Raw genomic sequence first — 17,691 nt, forward strand, 5'->3', positions numbered from 1 at the left:
CGCGGGGGGCGTGGACAGGAAATGGAAATGGCAATTTCAAAGTTTTCCCCTGCCCAAAAATGGCCGGCAAATGTTTCTTGGCTCGAACAGTCAGCACACAAAACACACAGAAATCACAAAAAACAAAAGAACTAATGTGACGCCGCCGCTCGTAAAACAGCAGTTTGCTTTTTTTGATTTTTTCGTTCTATGTTTTATTTTTTTTGCTGCCTTTCTGTTTTGTTAAACACTTAATATTAGTTGTGGAAGTTGTAAAAATAATTTTTATAGCTTGAGGAAAATGGGTTGTGTTGTCTTTCGAAGCATGGGTTTTGTTTGCAGCGCGGCCTTTTTGCGCAATAGACAAATTGATTTTTGTTGTTCTGCCGCAACGAGGGAGAATTCATAAAGATTACGATCCGAGCGGGATTATGAATGGCCAAAAGTGTTGGCCAACTAGGCGAGAATGAATGCCATGATTTGTGGCAGGAAATTATCCAGTCTCGGTCTCGAGTTGGAGCTGCCAGTCTTACACAGGGAAAAAACTCCAGGATCTAGACTACTTATTAGGTTAGCTAACGAGAGCACTCAGTAAAATCTTACAAAGGTTTCTAAAAAGGTTTCTTAAAAGAATCCAGTAGGTTTAAAACATATTTGCTTACGCAGAAACTTACTATATTCCCTGCTTATTCTCGAGCTCCCAGCTCCTTTGGCCGCTGACTTCTCGAAAGTATGAAATCCGCACTTCGCAACTTTTTCCGTGTAAACAAATATAGCAGAAGTGGGATATGTGTGTATATCCATATGCTAATGCAGGCAATGAAATGGAGACGGCGACAACAATGCCAGCCCATAGACTTCTATTCCAGCTGGCGAAACTGTGCGCATGTGCGGCGCGGTCGGAGGATCGGGGAGCTGGAGAATCACAGCCAGAAGCTGGAGCTGCTTCAGAGGATGGCGGGGCAGCTGGATGGAGGGGCAAGTCTGGGCAAACACAGCAAATAAATAGCTGGCAGTTCGTTGAACCCGCCTCAATCACTCGTCGCCAGTGCGAAACTGCACAGTTGCAGCAGCAACTGCGGCAGCGACTTCAAAAAGCACGGCAGCAAGTTATGGGGAGAGAACGTGACTGGGTTCTGATGACAGCCATGGATGCAGTGCATCGGATCCATTGTGTGTGCGCAAATAATCGAGATGCCATTTGGCAAATTTGCCGCGAGTGGGTGTCTGTCGATGGGCAGCTTCAGGCAGCTGGGCACTTGGCAGTTGGCAGTTGGCAGCTGGATGGACTCGGTGCTTGGTAATCGAGACACGCAGCCTCTGGAGCGGATTCGTGGGTTCAATTAGCGGGAGCCGTGACTTCTGCCTCACCAGTGGATTCTGCTTCCCAGAAGCATTACCGCGTCAACTGCCATTTACATGGAGTAGTTACCGCGTTCCCGCGAGTTCCCGAGTTCCCGCCTGGCTTGGCTCACCCGGCTCATTTGCAGCCGCTTATGGACCATCCAGGCACATCCAGGCACATCCACAGGCCGTAACTACCATAAATTAACTGCAGCGGCTGCGCATGCGCCATACTTAGTGCTATTAAAACGTCACGGAAGTCGGAACGTGAGCAGCAGCGAGAATCTGAGATTCGAATGCCATGGAGCCAAACGGAGCACATGGCAGCACATGGGGAGTACCATCGATCCATGGGAAAGGCTAGACCAGTCGAGGCTTGAACGCGATCAATTAGGCCGAGAAATTTGGTGGAGAAATTGTGGCGAAATTGGACACAAATTGCCGGCAAGTGAGCGGCTCCAGTGAGAAGACTCCAGGATGGCGTGACCCGGGATTGACCCGGGCCGGGATTCCGGAGACTCGCATGTCAAGAGGTCATTTGGCCCCTGAGAAGTCCTTCATCAATCTGTGGAACGCCGCTGCGATGTGTCTCGAATGGCACGTTAACGAGTTCAAGTGGCTCAAACTTTAAAGCGCCGAGGAGCCGAGAAGCCGAGTTCAAAGGTGTTTGCCTCGCCGAGAGGCTCGTTTGCATGCCGCACTTTGGGAAAATTCCCCACACGCCAACAATGGAAACGATGGAAAGCGCGCTGCTCTTTTTTGCTTTTCCCCACCGCGCTCCAAAAATTGGGTTAGCCACTCAAATAATAAGTAGGAAAAAACTCAAAACACCAGAGCCGAAGGTTAGTTGTTGGAGGGGAAGTAATGGCTATGTATATACGGGGGCTATGATTTGATTCGAGCTGATTGTCTGTAATTGGATGGGTCTACGTCTATCCCAAAAGCGCTACGTGCTACGTCTCCCAAGCCCAAGAACCAAAAGCCGGGAGTTACCAGTAACCAAGCCTAGGGGCTAATTATGGTGCCAAAAAAACTCACCTTATCACAGCCGCCGGATCCGGAGATCGAGCCTCCATGCCGCTCCAGGGGCAGCGTTCCCGTCTCCGATTCCACGGGCGTCCGCGGCTGGTGAACCAACTGAATCCTGCCCTGCGAGATCTGTATGTAGTTCGGCGGTGGTGGCATGCTGTCGAGCACATCCTCCTTGTCGTCCTCATCGCAATCCTTCTCGTTTTGCCTGAAAGTACAAAGAATGCAATGAGTATGAGTATCTTAGCGCAAAAAGCTTATTGCCCAACCGAATGGCCACCAATTCACTTTATTGGTAGTTAGCATACCTCTCGTAGATTGCCCCATAAAGAAGTGTCAAAATATTTCCTAGTGCTCACGTCGCTTATCGGAAAACTCCGAAAAGCGAAACAAGAGGCAAAGTTATTGCACAATGCAAATATATGCCGCACCAAGTATAGTAAATATAGGCTAAGCAAAACTCATAAATTGATATGTCCGATAGTTGCACTAAGCAATACACTAAACAAATTAAAGCAGAGCTATAGAATTACCAGGCTTTGGTGATGGCTTTTTTGAGTGTTAATAAACTATCACATCGTTATGAGCCAGCAGCTTGAGTAAGTGTAGAGTAGCCACTGCTCACTGTACAGCTCCAATTGATGGGGGCTACCACCTTGGGGCCATTTCTGACACGACCCAAATAGACTGCGACAGAGATATCAATTGTGTTGCTGACTCGGAGTGTGCAAAGTGCATGGGGCACCAGGCACCCAGGCACCTGCTGCTCTTGGGGCCTTTGGGGCACTCGGATGTGTGTGCCTGCACTTAGATGCATGGATGCAGAGAGGTATCCTCAGCGTCCCAGTGCTAACGACGAAAAGTCGCTCGTTATTTCCAATTGAATTTGCAGCTAAGTGCAAATAATTCGATAAAATTGCCACTCGGAGGCATTCGAGTGGGCAAACACAGGCCAAAACCAAAACAAAAAACTCCAACTCCAAAATCACCATGAGGCCAAAATGCTTTCGGCTTGCCAGCTTGTCTACGTTCACATCTAAGCCAACTTTAGCAGCAAAGCACCAAAGCAGCACAGCACCCCAGCCCCTCAGCATCATGGCTTTTGGCTCTTTTAGCCCGGTCCAGCTGCAATCCAGTTTTACACACTCTAACTATCGAGTTGCCGACTGACTGTCGACTGCAGTTGAATAAATGGCCGCAGAAAAAAGAGCTGCAAACAATCTTACAAGCTAATCGCACAAAATGTTTCGTTTCGTGTTTGACGTTGACACCGGGACAAGTGGGCAGTGGCCATTGGCCAGTGTCTAGTGTCCAGTGTCCAGTGTCCAGTGCCGATGGATACACATATGCATCTAATGTGGCCAAATATATGTGGCCAGCATGACGGTGTCCATATCGCGCGTATCGCTTTTCCAGCACTCGCAGCATTCTGCTGCCCACGTGCCGTGCCGTGCCGCAGAGAATTTCCATCCGTCTTTGATTTATTGGCATCGAATAAAGCAATCAAAATCAATTTAACTGTTATCAAGCTGGCCATTGGCAGTCGGTAATTAAGTGAGACGCCAAGTAGCGCATCGCGTGCAAATGCGTCAGCCATCTGGAAATCATCCGCAGACTGGCAGCCATCATCCTGCCGCCGCGTTTGCATTAGATGCAAACCTAATTAGCCGGGTCAAAAGGCCAACTAATGACATTACAGGGCTTTAATTAACGTAGCCCCCCAAATCTCCTCTCCTCCTCGATTTTTCCATCCCATCAATTCCATCCCATCAGCCAGCCGATCAATTGACAGTGAAATAGTGCCGAAGGCGCAAGGTGCAGAGTGCAAACGTTGCACTTTAGGCAGACCAATTTAGCACTGACTCATCCAGCTTATGTGTGCCCAACATGCACTGCGAAAAAAAGGGGGTGCCTGGGCAAACACTATGAAAAGTAGAAATGAGCAAGTGAACTGGGAAAAGCAATATTGGAGCTATGTGTATACCAATCACATATGTACATAATATATATACGTATAAATATGTTCTCTAAAGATCTTCAATAATATCTTATACACTACGTATTAATGTAAAGAAATATAATGAGATTCTCAGCAATTTAATTTACATTTAAAATATATCCAACTTACTTAGATTTTGTTAATCCAATTATCTTTTAGTGGGATAGCAATTGTAAGACTTGACAAATTTTACAAATAAGAGTACCATTTCTTTTCTCGCAGTGTGCGCATTCAGTAGCCACAAGTTACGCACAAGTTTTGCTTGAATTTGCATTTCTATCGAAGTGCTCACCGCCGCGTGTGTGGCTGATAGCTCCCCGAGGGGGAATTGTTCCGGTATGGCTGAAGCTATAGCTTTGCCGATTCCCTATCCAGCGGTCATTCGGCTAAGCCCCCAATCCCCCCAATCCCCATTCCCCATCCCCGATCACCAATCCCGCCTTGTTCTTTTTCTGCCTTTGTGGCACATTCGCTTACTGATTATGCGTTTTTATGCGACGGCCATAAATTTCCGCTGTCGCTGCTCCCGTCCGCTTCCACTTCTCCACTTCTCCCCTCTCCACAGATATCCAGAATATATCCCCCTATATAGTGGCTCCCCAACCCCAACCCCATACCCAGACTCAGTCGCCGGCTGTCCAGCGCTTATCACTCGGCCACTGCAGTTGGCATAAAAATAAATATTGCACAAATGCGTATAAAAAGTAAATAAAATCCGGCAAGTAGCCGTCCGTTTTATACGACCTACAAATAAGCCGCATAAGGCGCTTACTACCGCTTCCGCCCTCCCACACTCCCCCCACTCCGATTTGCTGACCGGGATGTCGTCGGAATCTCGTGCCGTCTTTTAAGAGCGATTTGAGGGCCATAATTATGCGCACAGTGTAATTGAGGGCTGCTCGCTCGAGAGCCGATAAGCCAAGAGGCATAATTGTGGTCTCGGAATCGCGAGATAAGGAGCCATGAGCTTAAGCGGATTCCTCGCTGATGAGTGACCCACTGAGTGGTCACTTTGGCCCGACACTTACTCACACGGGAAACAAAGTAATACATCATGAATTTCACAATGTTGTCGATATAGAAAACAGTTTATATGGAAAGCCACCAGAGAAGTTTTTAGTTTATAGTTTGGAATAAAGACTTTTTTGTGGAGTGCCAGTTGAAAACCAATCACCATGATCTAAAAGCGTGTGTGGTAGATATTTTTGGCCACGTTTAATAGTGGAGTCACGGACCTACTTAGTTGATCATTTCGCTCTGCCTACTGACGTCCGCTAAACGCTCAATTTGCATTAAACACACCGAATTATTAAACAGCAACTGCAAAGTGCATGTGGGAATATTTGCACACATGCTGTTATGAATTTTCCAGCGTTCGCCTGTGTGTTTGTGTGTGTGTATTGACAATGAGGTCGCCAGAGCAAATAATTTACAGTACTCTGCAGTAATTGCCATAATTTTCGACTGCCATTCGAACACACGGCCATGCCCCCCAGCCCCCATCCCCCATCCCCGCCACGAACTCTCCGCCGCCCCCATTCCTGTCATGAATATTGAAAATCGAAGTTAAAGTTGAGCCGCCCAACTGTCCAGCTGTCCAGCTGTCCGAGTGCCTGAATGTCCGACTGCCATAGAGCTCCACTACTCCACCACTTGTGGGTGCCCACTGACATGGGCGTGGGCCGGAAAAAAGAAACTATAACTGAAACCGCAGTGGACACAGAAACAGAAACAAAACACACACTGGCCACACGCAGATGAAGCTGCAGCCTCCTCCAAACGGGGCCGCACATACAGTGGAGCCTCTGGAGGGCGGATATGCAGTTAGCATCAATCATCACATTCAAAAGTTGCTAGATTATCAGCATAACTTATTAAAAGAGCTAATGATGCCTAGAAACACTTACTTGAAAATGGTAAGATCAAATTATAAACTAAATGGAAAAGAAATTAAAGTGCAGGTATAAGAAAATATGTTTTTTGGTATTAAATACTGTGAATTATGTGATTTACCAAGACAGCAAATACACATATGTACTTATGATAAAATCTCCCATTTCTGTATGAAGTGTTTTACCAAGACGTATGATTGCAGCTACCATTTCACAATTGAAAAGATGAAACTTTTTGAAATAAGTTTTTCAAAAATAGACCCAAGTTCTTCTAAGCTTTCAGTTCTCCAGCATGGAAAGTGAAGTGAAAAGCACTCTGTATTTAAAATTCAGACCATTTTATTCCATACCAGCACTCCTGAAATATCATTTTTTAAGTACTACCACACTTAATACTTTCTGCTGAGATACTTTGCTCTGTGGCAACGATCCGATCCGATAGAATAGTGCAATCTTGCAACTTGTAGAGCAGAGCACTACTGTTTGTCGAAGCGCCGGAGTTTTTCGCTCTTTGAATTGCATAATTTATGAGTCTCGAGATCGATTTTAATCGTTGCTGTTGTATCTTACGGCCTTATATGGCCAGTAGTCGCTGGCATAGAACAATGTGTGGTAGGGGGCGTGTTGGTGCCGTTGCATACACATACATATATACATACAGCACATAGATACAGGCACTTATGCATGCCTGTGTACATATGCTCCTGTGTTAATTTATTCATGAGCTGGCGAGCGGACTAAGCTTCCGTTATAAATCCGCGCTTAGTGCACTTTCTGCTCCGCTGCACCGTGGGTGCTGCATCTCGCTCCCAGACTGCACACACCCCCTTCCCCTCTCACTCGCACTAGCACGTTTGTTTGCTCGCCAAAGGGCCCTCGTCTTCGCCTCACATGTAACCCATTTCGCAGCGTTGAAACAAATCCAAATCCAGCAACGCAGCTCCAATGGGTGTGGCTGCCTGTCGTGCCCCTCTTTCTTTTTCTTTCCCCCAGAAGCCTGCTCCAGAATGGGGTCTTCATTCAGGGCTGTCAACTGCGGAGATTTCCACGTCGGATCTGGCCACATATCTTGCGCCATTTGCACTGGGAAGATCTTTATTTGGGCGGCATTTGCTAATGGTGGGTTGTCATAGATAACACAATAAATAGTTGTGTTAAGCTTTACATGCTGCCATGGTAATTGTGTTCTTAGATTTCGCAAGGAAATTGCATTAATTATACATCTGCTTTTAGTACGATGCATTTTTGTTGGGCATAGAAGGATAGACGTCCAGTTTTATTGCTCTTAATTTATCTTCATATATGTAATTTAGTGTTTAACCCAAACTGATTTTAAGTGTATGACATCCGTAAAGTGGTTATCAGATATACATAATTCTCTGTGCTTTCCAACATTTTAGGAAATAATATTTAAAAGTATCAGTTCATTCACTACCATCTTACTAAAGTATTCTAAAGTGATATGGCTGCTTTTTAGCTGTTCAAGCTAGATATTCCCAGCACCACTATCTCTTTTCTGCCCCTTGAATGTGTATTTTGTCAGTTGACAAAGTATGGCCCAAAGTGTTGGGCAAAGTCAAACAAGAGGCCAAAAGTGGGTGCATCTGCATCTGTGCCTGTGCATCTACATCTACATATGCATATGCATAGGGCTTTTGGGTTCAGCTACTCAGCTAAGTAGTTGTGGCATTGTTTCCCAGCGCTGCTCGAAAACTGCTCAAAAAGCGATCCAAAACTGCTCCAAAGCTGCGTGGGCGTGATGAGAAATGCGAGTAGTTGGCCCTTCTCATTTCAACACCCTCTTTTCCAGTTGTTATCGATGCGCCGAGTTGATGACCCAAATCTGGAGGTGCATGTGTGCATATCGCTTCTACGGCTCTTATTTTGATCCCCAAGTGATACCGAGCCCACACTGGAAATTTGCATAATTTGACGACAAGTCGAGTTGGGGATTTATTACACACACTTCATTTGAGCCAAGCCGAACATGGGATATGGAATATGGCTAAAAAGCGGGCTGGCGATAAGCATCATATAATTGTGCCGAACAGGAAATTACGACGACATAATTGAGTGCCATGTTGCCGAATCGAAATGAGATCGCTGCAAAGTAGAGTCCCCAATCCACGGGTGCTCCCCCTTTAAGGGGGCATAATTCTGCCTACATCGGCAGTTCGCAGTTCGAAGCTCCAATGAATGGGAAAGAGGCGCCAAAGGCCAAAACCGAGAGCCGAAAACCGAAAAGCTGAAAGCCGCAGTCATATATGTACACATCTGCTGGTCTGTGTAAATATTTATGCAAATATAAACAAGGGCCGAATGGCTGCCATGTAAATACAATGCTACTGCCAAATGCAATAGATTAAAGCCGTCCAGAGACAGGCCTGTGTCACGTTCCATTCCAGGAACCAGGCAGCCAAGGAATCAGGCAGCCAAGGAACCTCCAACACGAAACGGAAGTCAAGTGGACACTTGCTGCTTACCTGGCCAAACACCTGGGACCTCCGCTGATTGAAAGGCGCAAGCCGATGGTGGCCACTCATTTGCATATTGAGAAAAGCACTCGAAAAATACAGGAGGTTTGCGTATTGTACTTAAAACTATATACAACATACATAAACTTGAGTGCATGAGTTTACAGTGCATTGAAAACAGTTTTCTAAATCATTACTTATTATTAACTACTGTGCTCAGAAAATGCATTCTTTTGCATTTACTAATTGAGTTTCATGTGATTACTCACAATAATGGGGCTAAACAAGGTTTTCTTAACTGACAAGCAACTAATAACAACAACTCTTAATCACTTACTGCATTAAAAAGTAAGTTTTATTAAGCATTTGCATGTTCAACACGATTTATTTAGCTCTTGAGTGGTTTAGCATTTTAGTTTAACGTGTTCATTAGGCGAACAAAGCATTCAATTGTAAGTTTTTATGTTGGCCTCAATCGAATTTAGTCAAGTTGTTATTTACTCTGCAGTGGTGAATGAATGCACCTTTCTGAACTTCAAGTATTCAAGCCTCTAGTGTGTGCGAATTTTCCTCAGTGTAGGCGACAATGACTCCCTGCCTCCAAAAGGAAGCCGTCTAGGTGCAGCCGTCTGTTTGGAAAGTTATTTGCATGCCACGCTTTAAGCGGAGCCGCTCCTCAACTCTCGGGTGCTTTGCATGCAGATTTGTGATTGGCACCTGGCCAAGCGGAAGCGATCAGTATCGCTCTCACTTCAAGGACAATGGCACGTTAATGGCGGGGAGCAGAGAAGCACAAGGAGGAGAATGAGGAGGAGTCCAACCGATATTGCCGAATTGTTTGCCAGCACAACAGCACACCACCACGCACCCTAATGACCCATAAACACTGGCTCAATAGGCCATATCCGCTGTCGTTGGCCAGATAACGCACCTCGACCCGGGCCACCTGTCGCCCCAGTGCCCCTTATGGCCAAAACGGGCACATCTATAACGAATGCCTGGCCGGGCGGGCAATAAACACACGTACCCACACATAAACTCTATTTATCAACAAACATTTTCGCTGGCCCCGCAACAACAATGGCACCTAGTTGGCTGTAAAACCCCAGGTCGAGTCATGTGGCTTGGGGCGGGGTGGCGTTCGTTTTGGGGTTCATTTGGGGAGCCCCACCCATCCAACCTATCCACCCATCCACCCTTTCACCCATCAACCCACCATCACCGACGACCAAACCCAAAAAACTGACTTGCGTTTAAAGCGAACGTTAGGGGCAAACTTTTAATTAGAAAGCAAGTACGGTCAGCTGGAAAATGGCTGGGGAGCAGTGGCAAATACGGAAACTATGCACGGGAATAGTTCATTATGTGTATACCTATACGCAGTACACATGTACATTGTACATATCAATGCACAGAGAGAAATGGCGCGACTCAGAAATGTATGTAATTATAACGTGGAAGGAAAGCATTGCAAGCAAATATCGTCAAATATTCTGCTAATAATTCATAAATGATAGTTTCAATAATCTGAAGATAGCTTGCGAGCTCATAAGCACCTGTATGATTTAGTTGCTATTAGTTTCTATATGTTCTATGCGTTTTTTTCGGTGCATGCGTGTTTGACTGGTGGCACTGACTTTTCCGAGCCAGCGAACTCTGCATGTTTAGGCCCAATAACGGAATTGAACGAACGCACAATAGTTGGCAATCAAGCGAGCTGAGATGGGGTAGGTTAGGGTCATTCCACGCATCAGGGATTGGCTTGATCCCGATCCGAGTGGCCGCCCCCAATTCCCCAAATCCTCATATTCCCATTCCCAGATAATAAATCGCGGGCTGACATCTCCATTGCATCTGCATGTGTCAGCCGCTCATTAAAAAGGTATTCATCATTATGGCGACCGCCGTTGCAGTTGTCGCACCCAAAGTGAAAATGCCGCCAAGACTGGCGTCGAGAATCGGATATGTCGCTATACTCCGATAATATATGTACGTACTATACGTACGAGTATCTTTTGCGGCGGCGTGTTTGCTGTCAAAATGCATTCCCACAGGGGGAAAAGTGGGGCTCCCCAGCCTCAGATGTTTTCATTAATTTCAATGGGGGTAAGGTACGACGACTTTAAGGCCCCAATGATCGATGTGGCTGAAGAGTGTATCTTGGGGATTTTCGCAACTCGCAGTCGTAGCTTTATGAACTGATGGTTCGGCATTTTGGGATTATAAATCGCTTAACTAATTCAAGGCAGCGATAGTAATCCCAAGTAATGATCGTTAGCTTGATTTTATAAACTGTGTTTGGTGCAAATGCTACATTTCCTGGTATTGGTAAAAGGTTATTCCTCTACTTCCAAGTCAAATTCGCGACTTGATCGTTTGGCGCATTATTGATGCTTGATTTATGGCCAAATATGGATGCCAAGGTGGCTAATTGATGGCATAAAATACTATAAAACAAGCTTATGGCGCAAAACGTGTTGTTATGCAAATCTGTAGAGTGAATGTCTATCGTTTGGATGTAGTATAATTGTTAAAAATAAAAGTGATGCCGGTCGTAGTAAGGGATTTAGTTCTGACTGATATTCATTTTCATTTCATCCATTTGTGCATTTTTTCGCATAAGAAACCACAAACAGATTGAAAGAACCTAAGACCTTTTAGTAACTATCAAGTTACGTGTTTTTATTGTGAGAGTATCTCGGTTTCGCTGTGAACTTGGCCATATGTGGCATGTATCGAGGTGCAGTTGTAATTCTCGGGCTTTCTTCTCCCCATTTTATTTTCGTTATTGTGAAATTGTTCAATAATTTTCCTTTTTCTTGTCCCCTCAACGTTGTCATCTTTGGCCCCTTTTCGAGCTGAGATGAGATGGGATGGATGCGTTATGCGATATGTGCGCCACTTTGGCTTATGATGGAATTGACACTTCAGTTTCTGTGACACACGAAGTGCGGGACGCCCATCAAAAACAGACCCGGGGCTCTGATACATAAGCATAATTCCCCAACCCATCCATTCATCCATCCATCCATCGAATCCCGAGTAGAAATAGAGAGATGCCAGATAGTGGAGGCAGACGCACTTGAAATGCATAAGATGGCATTTTCCTTTGTGTGTGCAATGAATGCCTGTGCTTTTGCCGCTTTGGTGGCTGTTTTTTCTTCGAGTGGAGTGGGAGTGTGGATTTTTATGGCCAAGTGGAGTTGGAGTTGGAGTTTTTAGATGCATTTGCTAGTGCTAATGGCGCATTTATGACCACCACGGGGTTGCAGTCGCAAAGCTCAGGGTTGTGTGTTTGTGTGGTCTATCAGTCGATCAATTTGTCCTCTCGTCTCTCGTCACTTGGCATAATAAACTCTAACCCCCAATCACACACATAATAAGTATGTATGTAGTATATGTGGAGTTTTGCAACAGCTGAATAAACCCATGCGTAAATTGTTTTATCATCACGAAAAGTTTCAGTTTGGATTTCCGCTAATTGCCAAAGAGCAGCCCTGAAGTTTGCCTTGGTTTCATTTCATTTTCATTTTCATTTTATGCCTTTTCCTTTGTGTGTAATCTAAGCTGGAAAACAAACGGCGCGGCGGGGGCACTCTATATAGCCTACATAACTGTAAGTTCCCACTGCCACTGCCTCACGCTTTGTTGCACCACATTTCCTTTAACCCATAAAAACCAGGCACATGCGCAGCGTCGAGATGTAAAAGATACATCTGATATGGCGGAAAACAATGGGAACAGGGCGAAATGGGTTTGAAATTGAGAACGAATGAAGAAACTGCCGGCGGATATATCGCCGTTGTTCTTATTGTGGCCGGCGTTGCTCTTGTATGTACATTACTCTTGTCGCACGAACCTTCCTCCCGTATCAATCATAATTAGCAGGCCAGTTTCTGTAAGTTTTTAGGAGCAATCATGTCTTTCCGACTCTCAAGCGCACACACAGGCATAAATCCCAATGACTTTTGGTTTTACGCTCGTGAGAATCCATCATCATCGTATCTTAGGCATACACAGAGAATAAGAATATTTAAATGTGTTCAAATGTGAAAATGGTAAATAACTTTTGAAGGGAGAACGAATTTAAAACATTTATGAGCTGGAAGCTATAAATTAGCAGATAAGTGAGTGCGTTTTTGAAAAAGAGCTTTGGGAAGAACAGAATTCAGCACAATAATACTTTTGATAACAAAATTCTTTGAAATAAATGAAATATTTAAATTTTGTGCATAATATAAATGAAGAAATTTTAAAAAACAATCCAGTTTGTTTATTTGTTTAATTGCTGGGAGTACAGAAATACATAACTGAAAGTTGAACATTAAATCTCGAGAATCAGAACATCATAATCCCACACAGACACTTTTTAAGACTGCCTTTAAAGACTTCCAAAATCAACCGCCTGTAGTACGAATTTTAATCAGGACTTTAATGGGCTTTTTATTTTCTTCGAGTGTTCTGCATGCAGCTGCACTTGCCGCCATCCGACTTTTGGAGCCCACATCCCAGCACATCAAATGTTTAGTGCTTAATAAAGTGTGTTATGTCTTTTGTGTAATTATTTTTAGCTTTAGTCGCGCTTGAATGCCGCCTTAGGAGAGAGGAAAGTCGGGGGGAAACGAACTTACAGGCGTTTCTAAACGAACATTATCGTGTGTGGGCCCCCGAAACACGGAGATCTTAAAGGTTTGGGGCCAAGCTCCGAAAAACCCCCCTCCACTTGGCTTGATGCTTATGTATCTGCTAGATACATTTGTACATATAGCATATATGGTATACATGGCATGTAAATGCGAGACTTCCACCTACAAGGTGCTTTATGCTTTAGGCTTTGGGCTTTGGGCTTGGGCTTTTGGGTTTCTATTTGCACAGGTGTTTTTAGTACCTGGGTTCATGGCTGCCTGATGTGTTTGGGGCATTAGTTATCATCATCGTACGCCTCCGGGGGGCGTGGCACCGGTAAGTGCTAAAAGGCATTCGACTGCACTTTTCTGTAATAATTAGCACATCATGACTTGTAAATAAAGGCCACCAGTGCTGGGCGTCGTTCTCCGTGGGACAAGCTCTACATGCTCCACATAAATCGAGACGCTCTAGATTATGAAGAATGTATCTCAAATGCACTTTTACTTGAAACTGCTCATGTTAATAGACAAATTAGGACAGTCGACTTTCCTGAAGTTAACTTTATTTTGGTCATTTGTGGCCTATGAAAAAGCAATACAAGCTCAGTAATTCAGTTACTTATCTTGTGTTTCATGAACTATTTCTGGCACAACTTTTTTAAATTTATGCACATTGATTAATTACCCCATTCTAAACATAAACTTTGTCATTTTCCCAAGTTTTTCCAATCTCTATGCTAAAACTTCGATAGTTTGGCGCAAACTTTCGTTTGTTTTCCCATCGCAATTGCTTTTCCCACGAAAATCATTTGGCAGATGGCTTTTTGATTGCTCTGGCTGCTAATTTTTGGAGAGGCAATGGCCCGCGAGGCAAACTCGAAATTCGAATCGCATCAAAGCATAATTCAATTTTCGCTTTAGGCCAAATGAAACCGGTCCACAAGATGCTAGCCATCAGCAATCAGCTAATAATAAAGATTTTAAACTAATTGGCTCATTTAACGCTGAAAAAAATCATTATAATAATAATGACGATGACTGATGATTGACTTACTGCTGCTCGCCCGATGAGTCGCGAAATCATGACCTTCGCAAAACTGGAGAGGGAGTGTATCGCAAGTCGCCAGAAATTAATTATAAAAAAGTAAGTTTTGCCACTGCAACGTTCCCTTTTCTCTGCTGTGTCTCTGTAACTTGCCCAGTTTTGTCAGCGATTTTGCAAATTGAAAAGGTTTCCCCACCAAGCCAACACCCCTCCTCCCACGACCAATGACCTTTATCGCGAAAGTCATTAACGAAGGAATTGGGGCATGGCAAGGAAGCAGTCGAAGTCACAGGACGACCAAGAAGGACAGCATTGATAAAGTGGAAGGAAACACATAAAAGCTGCTGGACATAATCGTCTCCGGGGCCGGAAGGGGGTGGTCTACACACAGAGAAAATAGTGAGCTCAAGAAATGTAATGCAACTCCTAAATACTTAACAAGGTTACTTGTTCTACGAATGTGGCTACTTGGAAATGCAATGAAAATCACACTGATAAACGTTTGGCAAAATAATAATAGTTGTTTCGTTTAAACTTGTTTTCAAATTATGAGTTCATTTTGCACAGTCGGAAATGTTTAGTTTGAATAATTCAGAAGTTTTATTGTATCTAGAACTATAGATTCTTCTGAAAAGGAAGATTTAATGATGCAAAATAATACTTTTTTATTCTGTGATAATAGATAAAGGAATTTTTCCAAGTGCCTTGGAGTTTTCTTGGTGACTTACTTGCGTGCCAGGCGTTTCCTTATTCCTGCGAACATTTTGGGTTCTCCTAGGGCAGCTCGCCTTTATCCGCTTTTATGTTCGTACTAATGTTGTATTGTAAATTAAATTGCCGATTTCCGGGGCTTCTCCTCACCGCTCCAGCGCTATCTGAACCGCTCCCGGCCAAAGCAACAAAAAAAAGGGCAACGGAGTACGGCGACACTTAAAATTAATTAAAAAAGCAGCAAAAAGGCGCAAACGCAATTGTCGCGCAGCTTCGTTTCATGTACTCGAACTTGTTGGTTTTCAGTTTGTTTTTGTTCATTTGGCGAGTTGTTTTTGGTGCTATTGTTGCTGTGGCGATTGGCAGCTCTTGGACGCCTCATTGCAAGAGGCGGACGGAGAAGCAAACCAGCTAGCAACAAACAAATGGGGAAAACAGAAACCGAATGAAAATCAATTAGCCAAAGTAGCTGGGGCAGCTGCAACTGTTCGCCGGAGATTTATTTCTATAAACGCGGACGGATTGTAGATTGTGCAATCCGTAATTCGTAACTCGTAACTCGTAACGCGTAATTCCTAATTCGATGGAATTAATAATCCTCAGTTGCGATCGCGATCGAGCATTGCCACTTCCATTTGCCAACCCACAAACACTTTCAATGCACCCGAAATATTTTCATTCACATTCACTCATTTCATTCATTTGCGCTCCACGTTGACAAACTCCTCTGGTTTTGGTCTTCTTTTTCTCTGCGGGGCGCTGAAACGAGAAAAGGAGAAATTCACACATTATTTTCAAATTTATATCCCCTTCATGTGTATCAACATCAACAAGCATCCAAATAAAAGAGGGGCTCTTTGGGAGGGTCACATAAGCGATTTATATAATTGACGTGTCGAGTGACAAATTCGAAGCATTTGCTGCCAACAAGTCGCGTCGAATGGGATTTTAGGTTCCGACTTTTGAGGAGTTTCAGAGTTACAGAGTTACAGCATCAGCAGAAGTGTCGTAATTCTACCCGGGCAAAATCCGAAATTGGAATTTACTACACTTATTCGATATGCTACGAAACCACAAGTGGTAAGTTAAGGGAATATAGATGTATGATGCTGACAGGGTCACGTTTTCGTTCAGTGCCAGATCATGTGCACAGCATCACTATCAACGATTTGGCTTCCAATTATTGCTAAGTGACTTTAAAGCCAATTTCAATTGGCTAAAAAATTATGCTCAAATTAAATGAACATATTGCAAAGCCAATAAGGGGCATACTCCAATTTTAAAATAGATATACAAAACTACTATAAAAGGAAAGCATGAAAACGGATTAGAATCTGTACTTGCTTTGCTACAATGTTCTTTTCATTTGTATTCAACGACTGTAGAAATTCCAAAGCTGGGTTTGCAAATGCTAATGGTGCATACCTGTAGCAATTAGTGCTTATTAATGAACAGAGCTGATTCTCAGCCTGAAAACTTTTAACGATGTTTCGGGCCTAACGATATTGGCAATTAAACGCGGCAAAAACTTCCTTAAACCATTTGGCTGGAAAACAACTGTTACTCTTACTGTGTGAAGGCATTTAGTGGCTCAGCCCGCAGAACTGAAGAACTGAAGACGTGAAGATTTATGGTCTGTGAATTTGATGGAATCGAGGGAGATTTGCAGCGGAGTAAGTATCGGAGTCTGCTGGCGGCGGAGAATGGGAATGTCTGGCATTGCGGATGGATGGCCACTGATAAGGCGGCCGTGCGATCTGCGCCGGAACAGAATGGGTAACATCAATCATGGCCTCAATCTGTGTGTGACCCCCATCCATTTTGGCCAGAACGGATGCAGATGTAATTATGGCCCAGTGCTCCCCGTTCTTTTGGGCCCCCTTTTCACTGCTAATGGCGTATTCGGTTACAGTTTCGGCCCTGCACTTGGCTCACATACGAGTTTCGAGAGTTTTCAGAGTTTCGAGGGTGCAGAAGCGGCAACAGATGGAGCTGCAGCTACCACGCTCATCCATGCATGGCAAAGAACATGGTTTTTTCCTGTGTTTTTCACTATTTTTCACTGTTGCCACCACCGCTTTTCCACCAACCAACTTGCCAGCGAGAGCGTGAAAAAAGCAAAACGCACCAACTTGAAGCTTCTCACGCACGCGGTGGCATTTGTATCTGTATCTGAGACTGTGCATCTGCGAGTCGAGTACTAAATACTGTATCTATTGGAGATTGCAACACGTAGTGTCCCGGTTTCTCTCGCTGCACAGCGAGAAAATATTACCAGCTTTAACGATGGCCAATATATAATGTATATTGCTAGGATTGAGTTCATAAATAAAGCATCATCAATTTGGTATATCTCATATTTGTAATAATGTTATGAAGTCACTCACACTTAATGGTTGGATAAATTTGATAAGATAAGTAATATTTTGGTAAAAGATCCAAGACCGAAAAATGAATGCATTTTGTATGTAAGTATGTAGATACTCAAGTGATTATAATAATATCAATATATATATTAATATCTATGTAGATGATTGTGATGGCTTTATTTTCTTCTGTGTCGCCCTTGTTATGCTTCATGTTCCGCACT

The 17,691-nt window shown here is 44.0% G+C and overlaps 1 protein-coding gene across 5 annotated transcripts in view; it reads right to left on the bottom strand.

Moving 5' to 3' along the window:
- The window catches only part of LOC6530057, a 39,506-nt gene that overhangs the window by 14,669 nt on the left and 7,146 nt on the right, over positions 1-17,691 (bottom strand). For all 5 annotated transcript variants that reach the window (XM_039373241.1, XM_039373240.2, XM_015196541.2 and 2 more), the window contains exons 2-3: positions 15,119-15,860; positions 2,362-2,560 (exon numbers count right to left, since the gene is read on the bottom strand). In XM_039373241.1, the coding sequence (XP_039229175.1) occupies positions 2,362-2,560; positions 15,119-15,153 (234 nt within the window). In that variant the 5' untranslated portion in view covers positions 15,154-15,860. The remainder of the gene's footprint in view (positions 1-2,361; positions 2,561-15,118; positions 15,861-17,691) is intronic.

This window comes from Drosophila yakuba, chromosome 2R (genome assembly GCF_016746365.2).
Source record: "Drosophila yakuba strain Tai18E2 chromosome 2R, Prin_Dyak_Tai18E2_2.1, whole genome shotgun sequence".
Classification (NCBI taxonomy): Eukaryota; Metazoa; Arthropoda; class Insecta; order Diptera; family Drosophilidae; genus Drosophila; species Drosophila yakuba.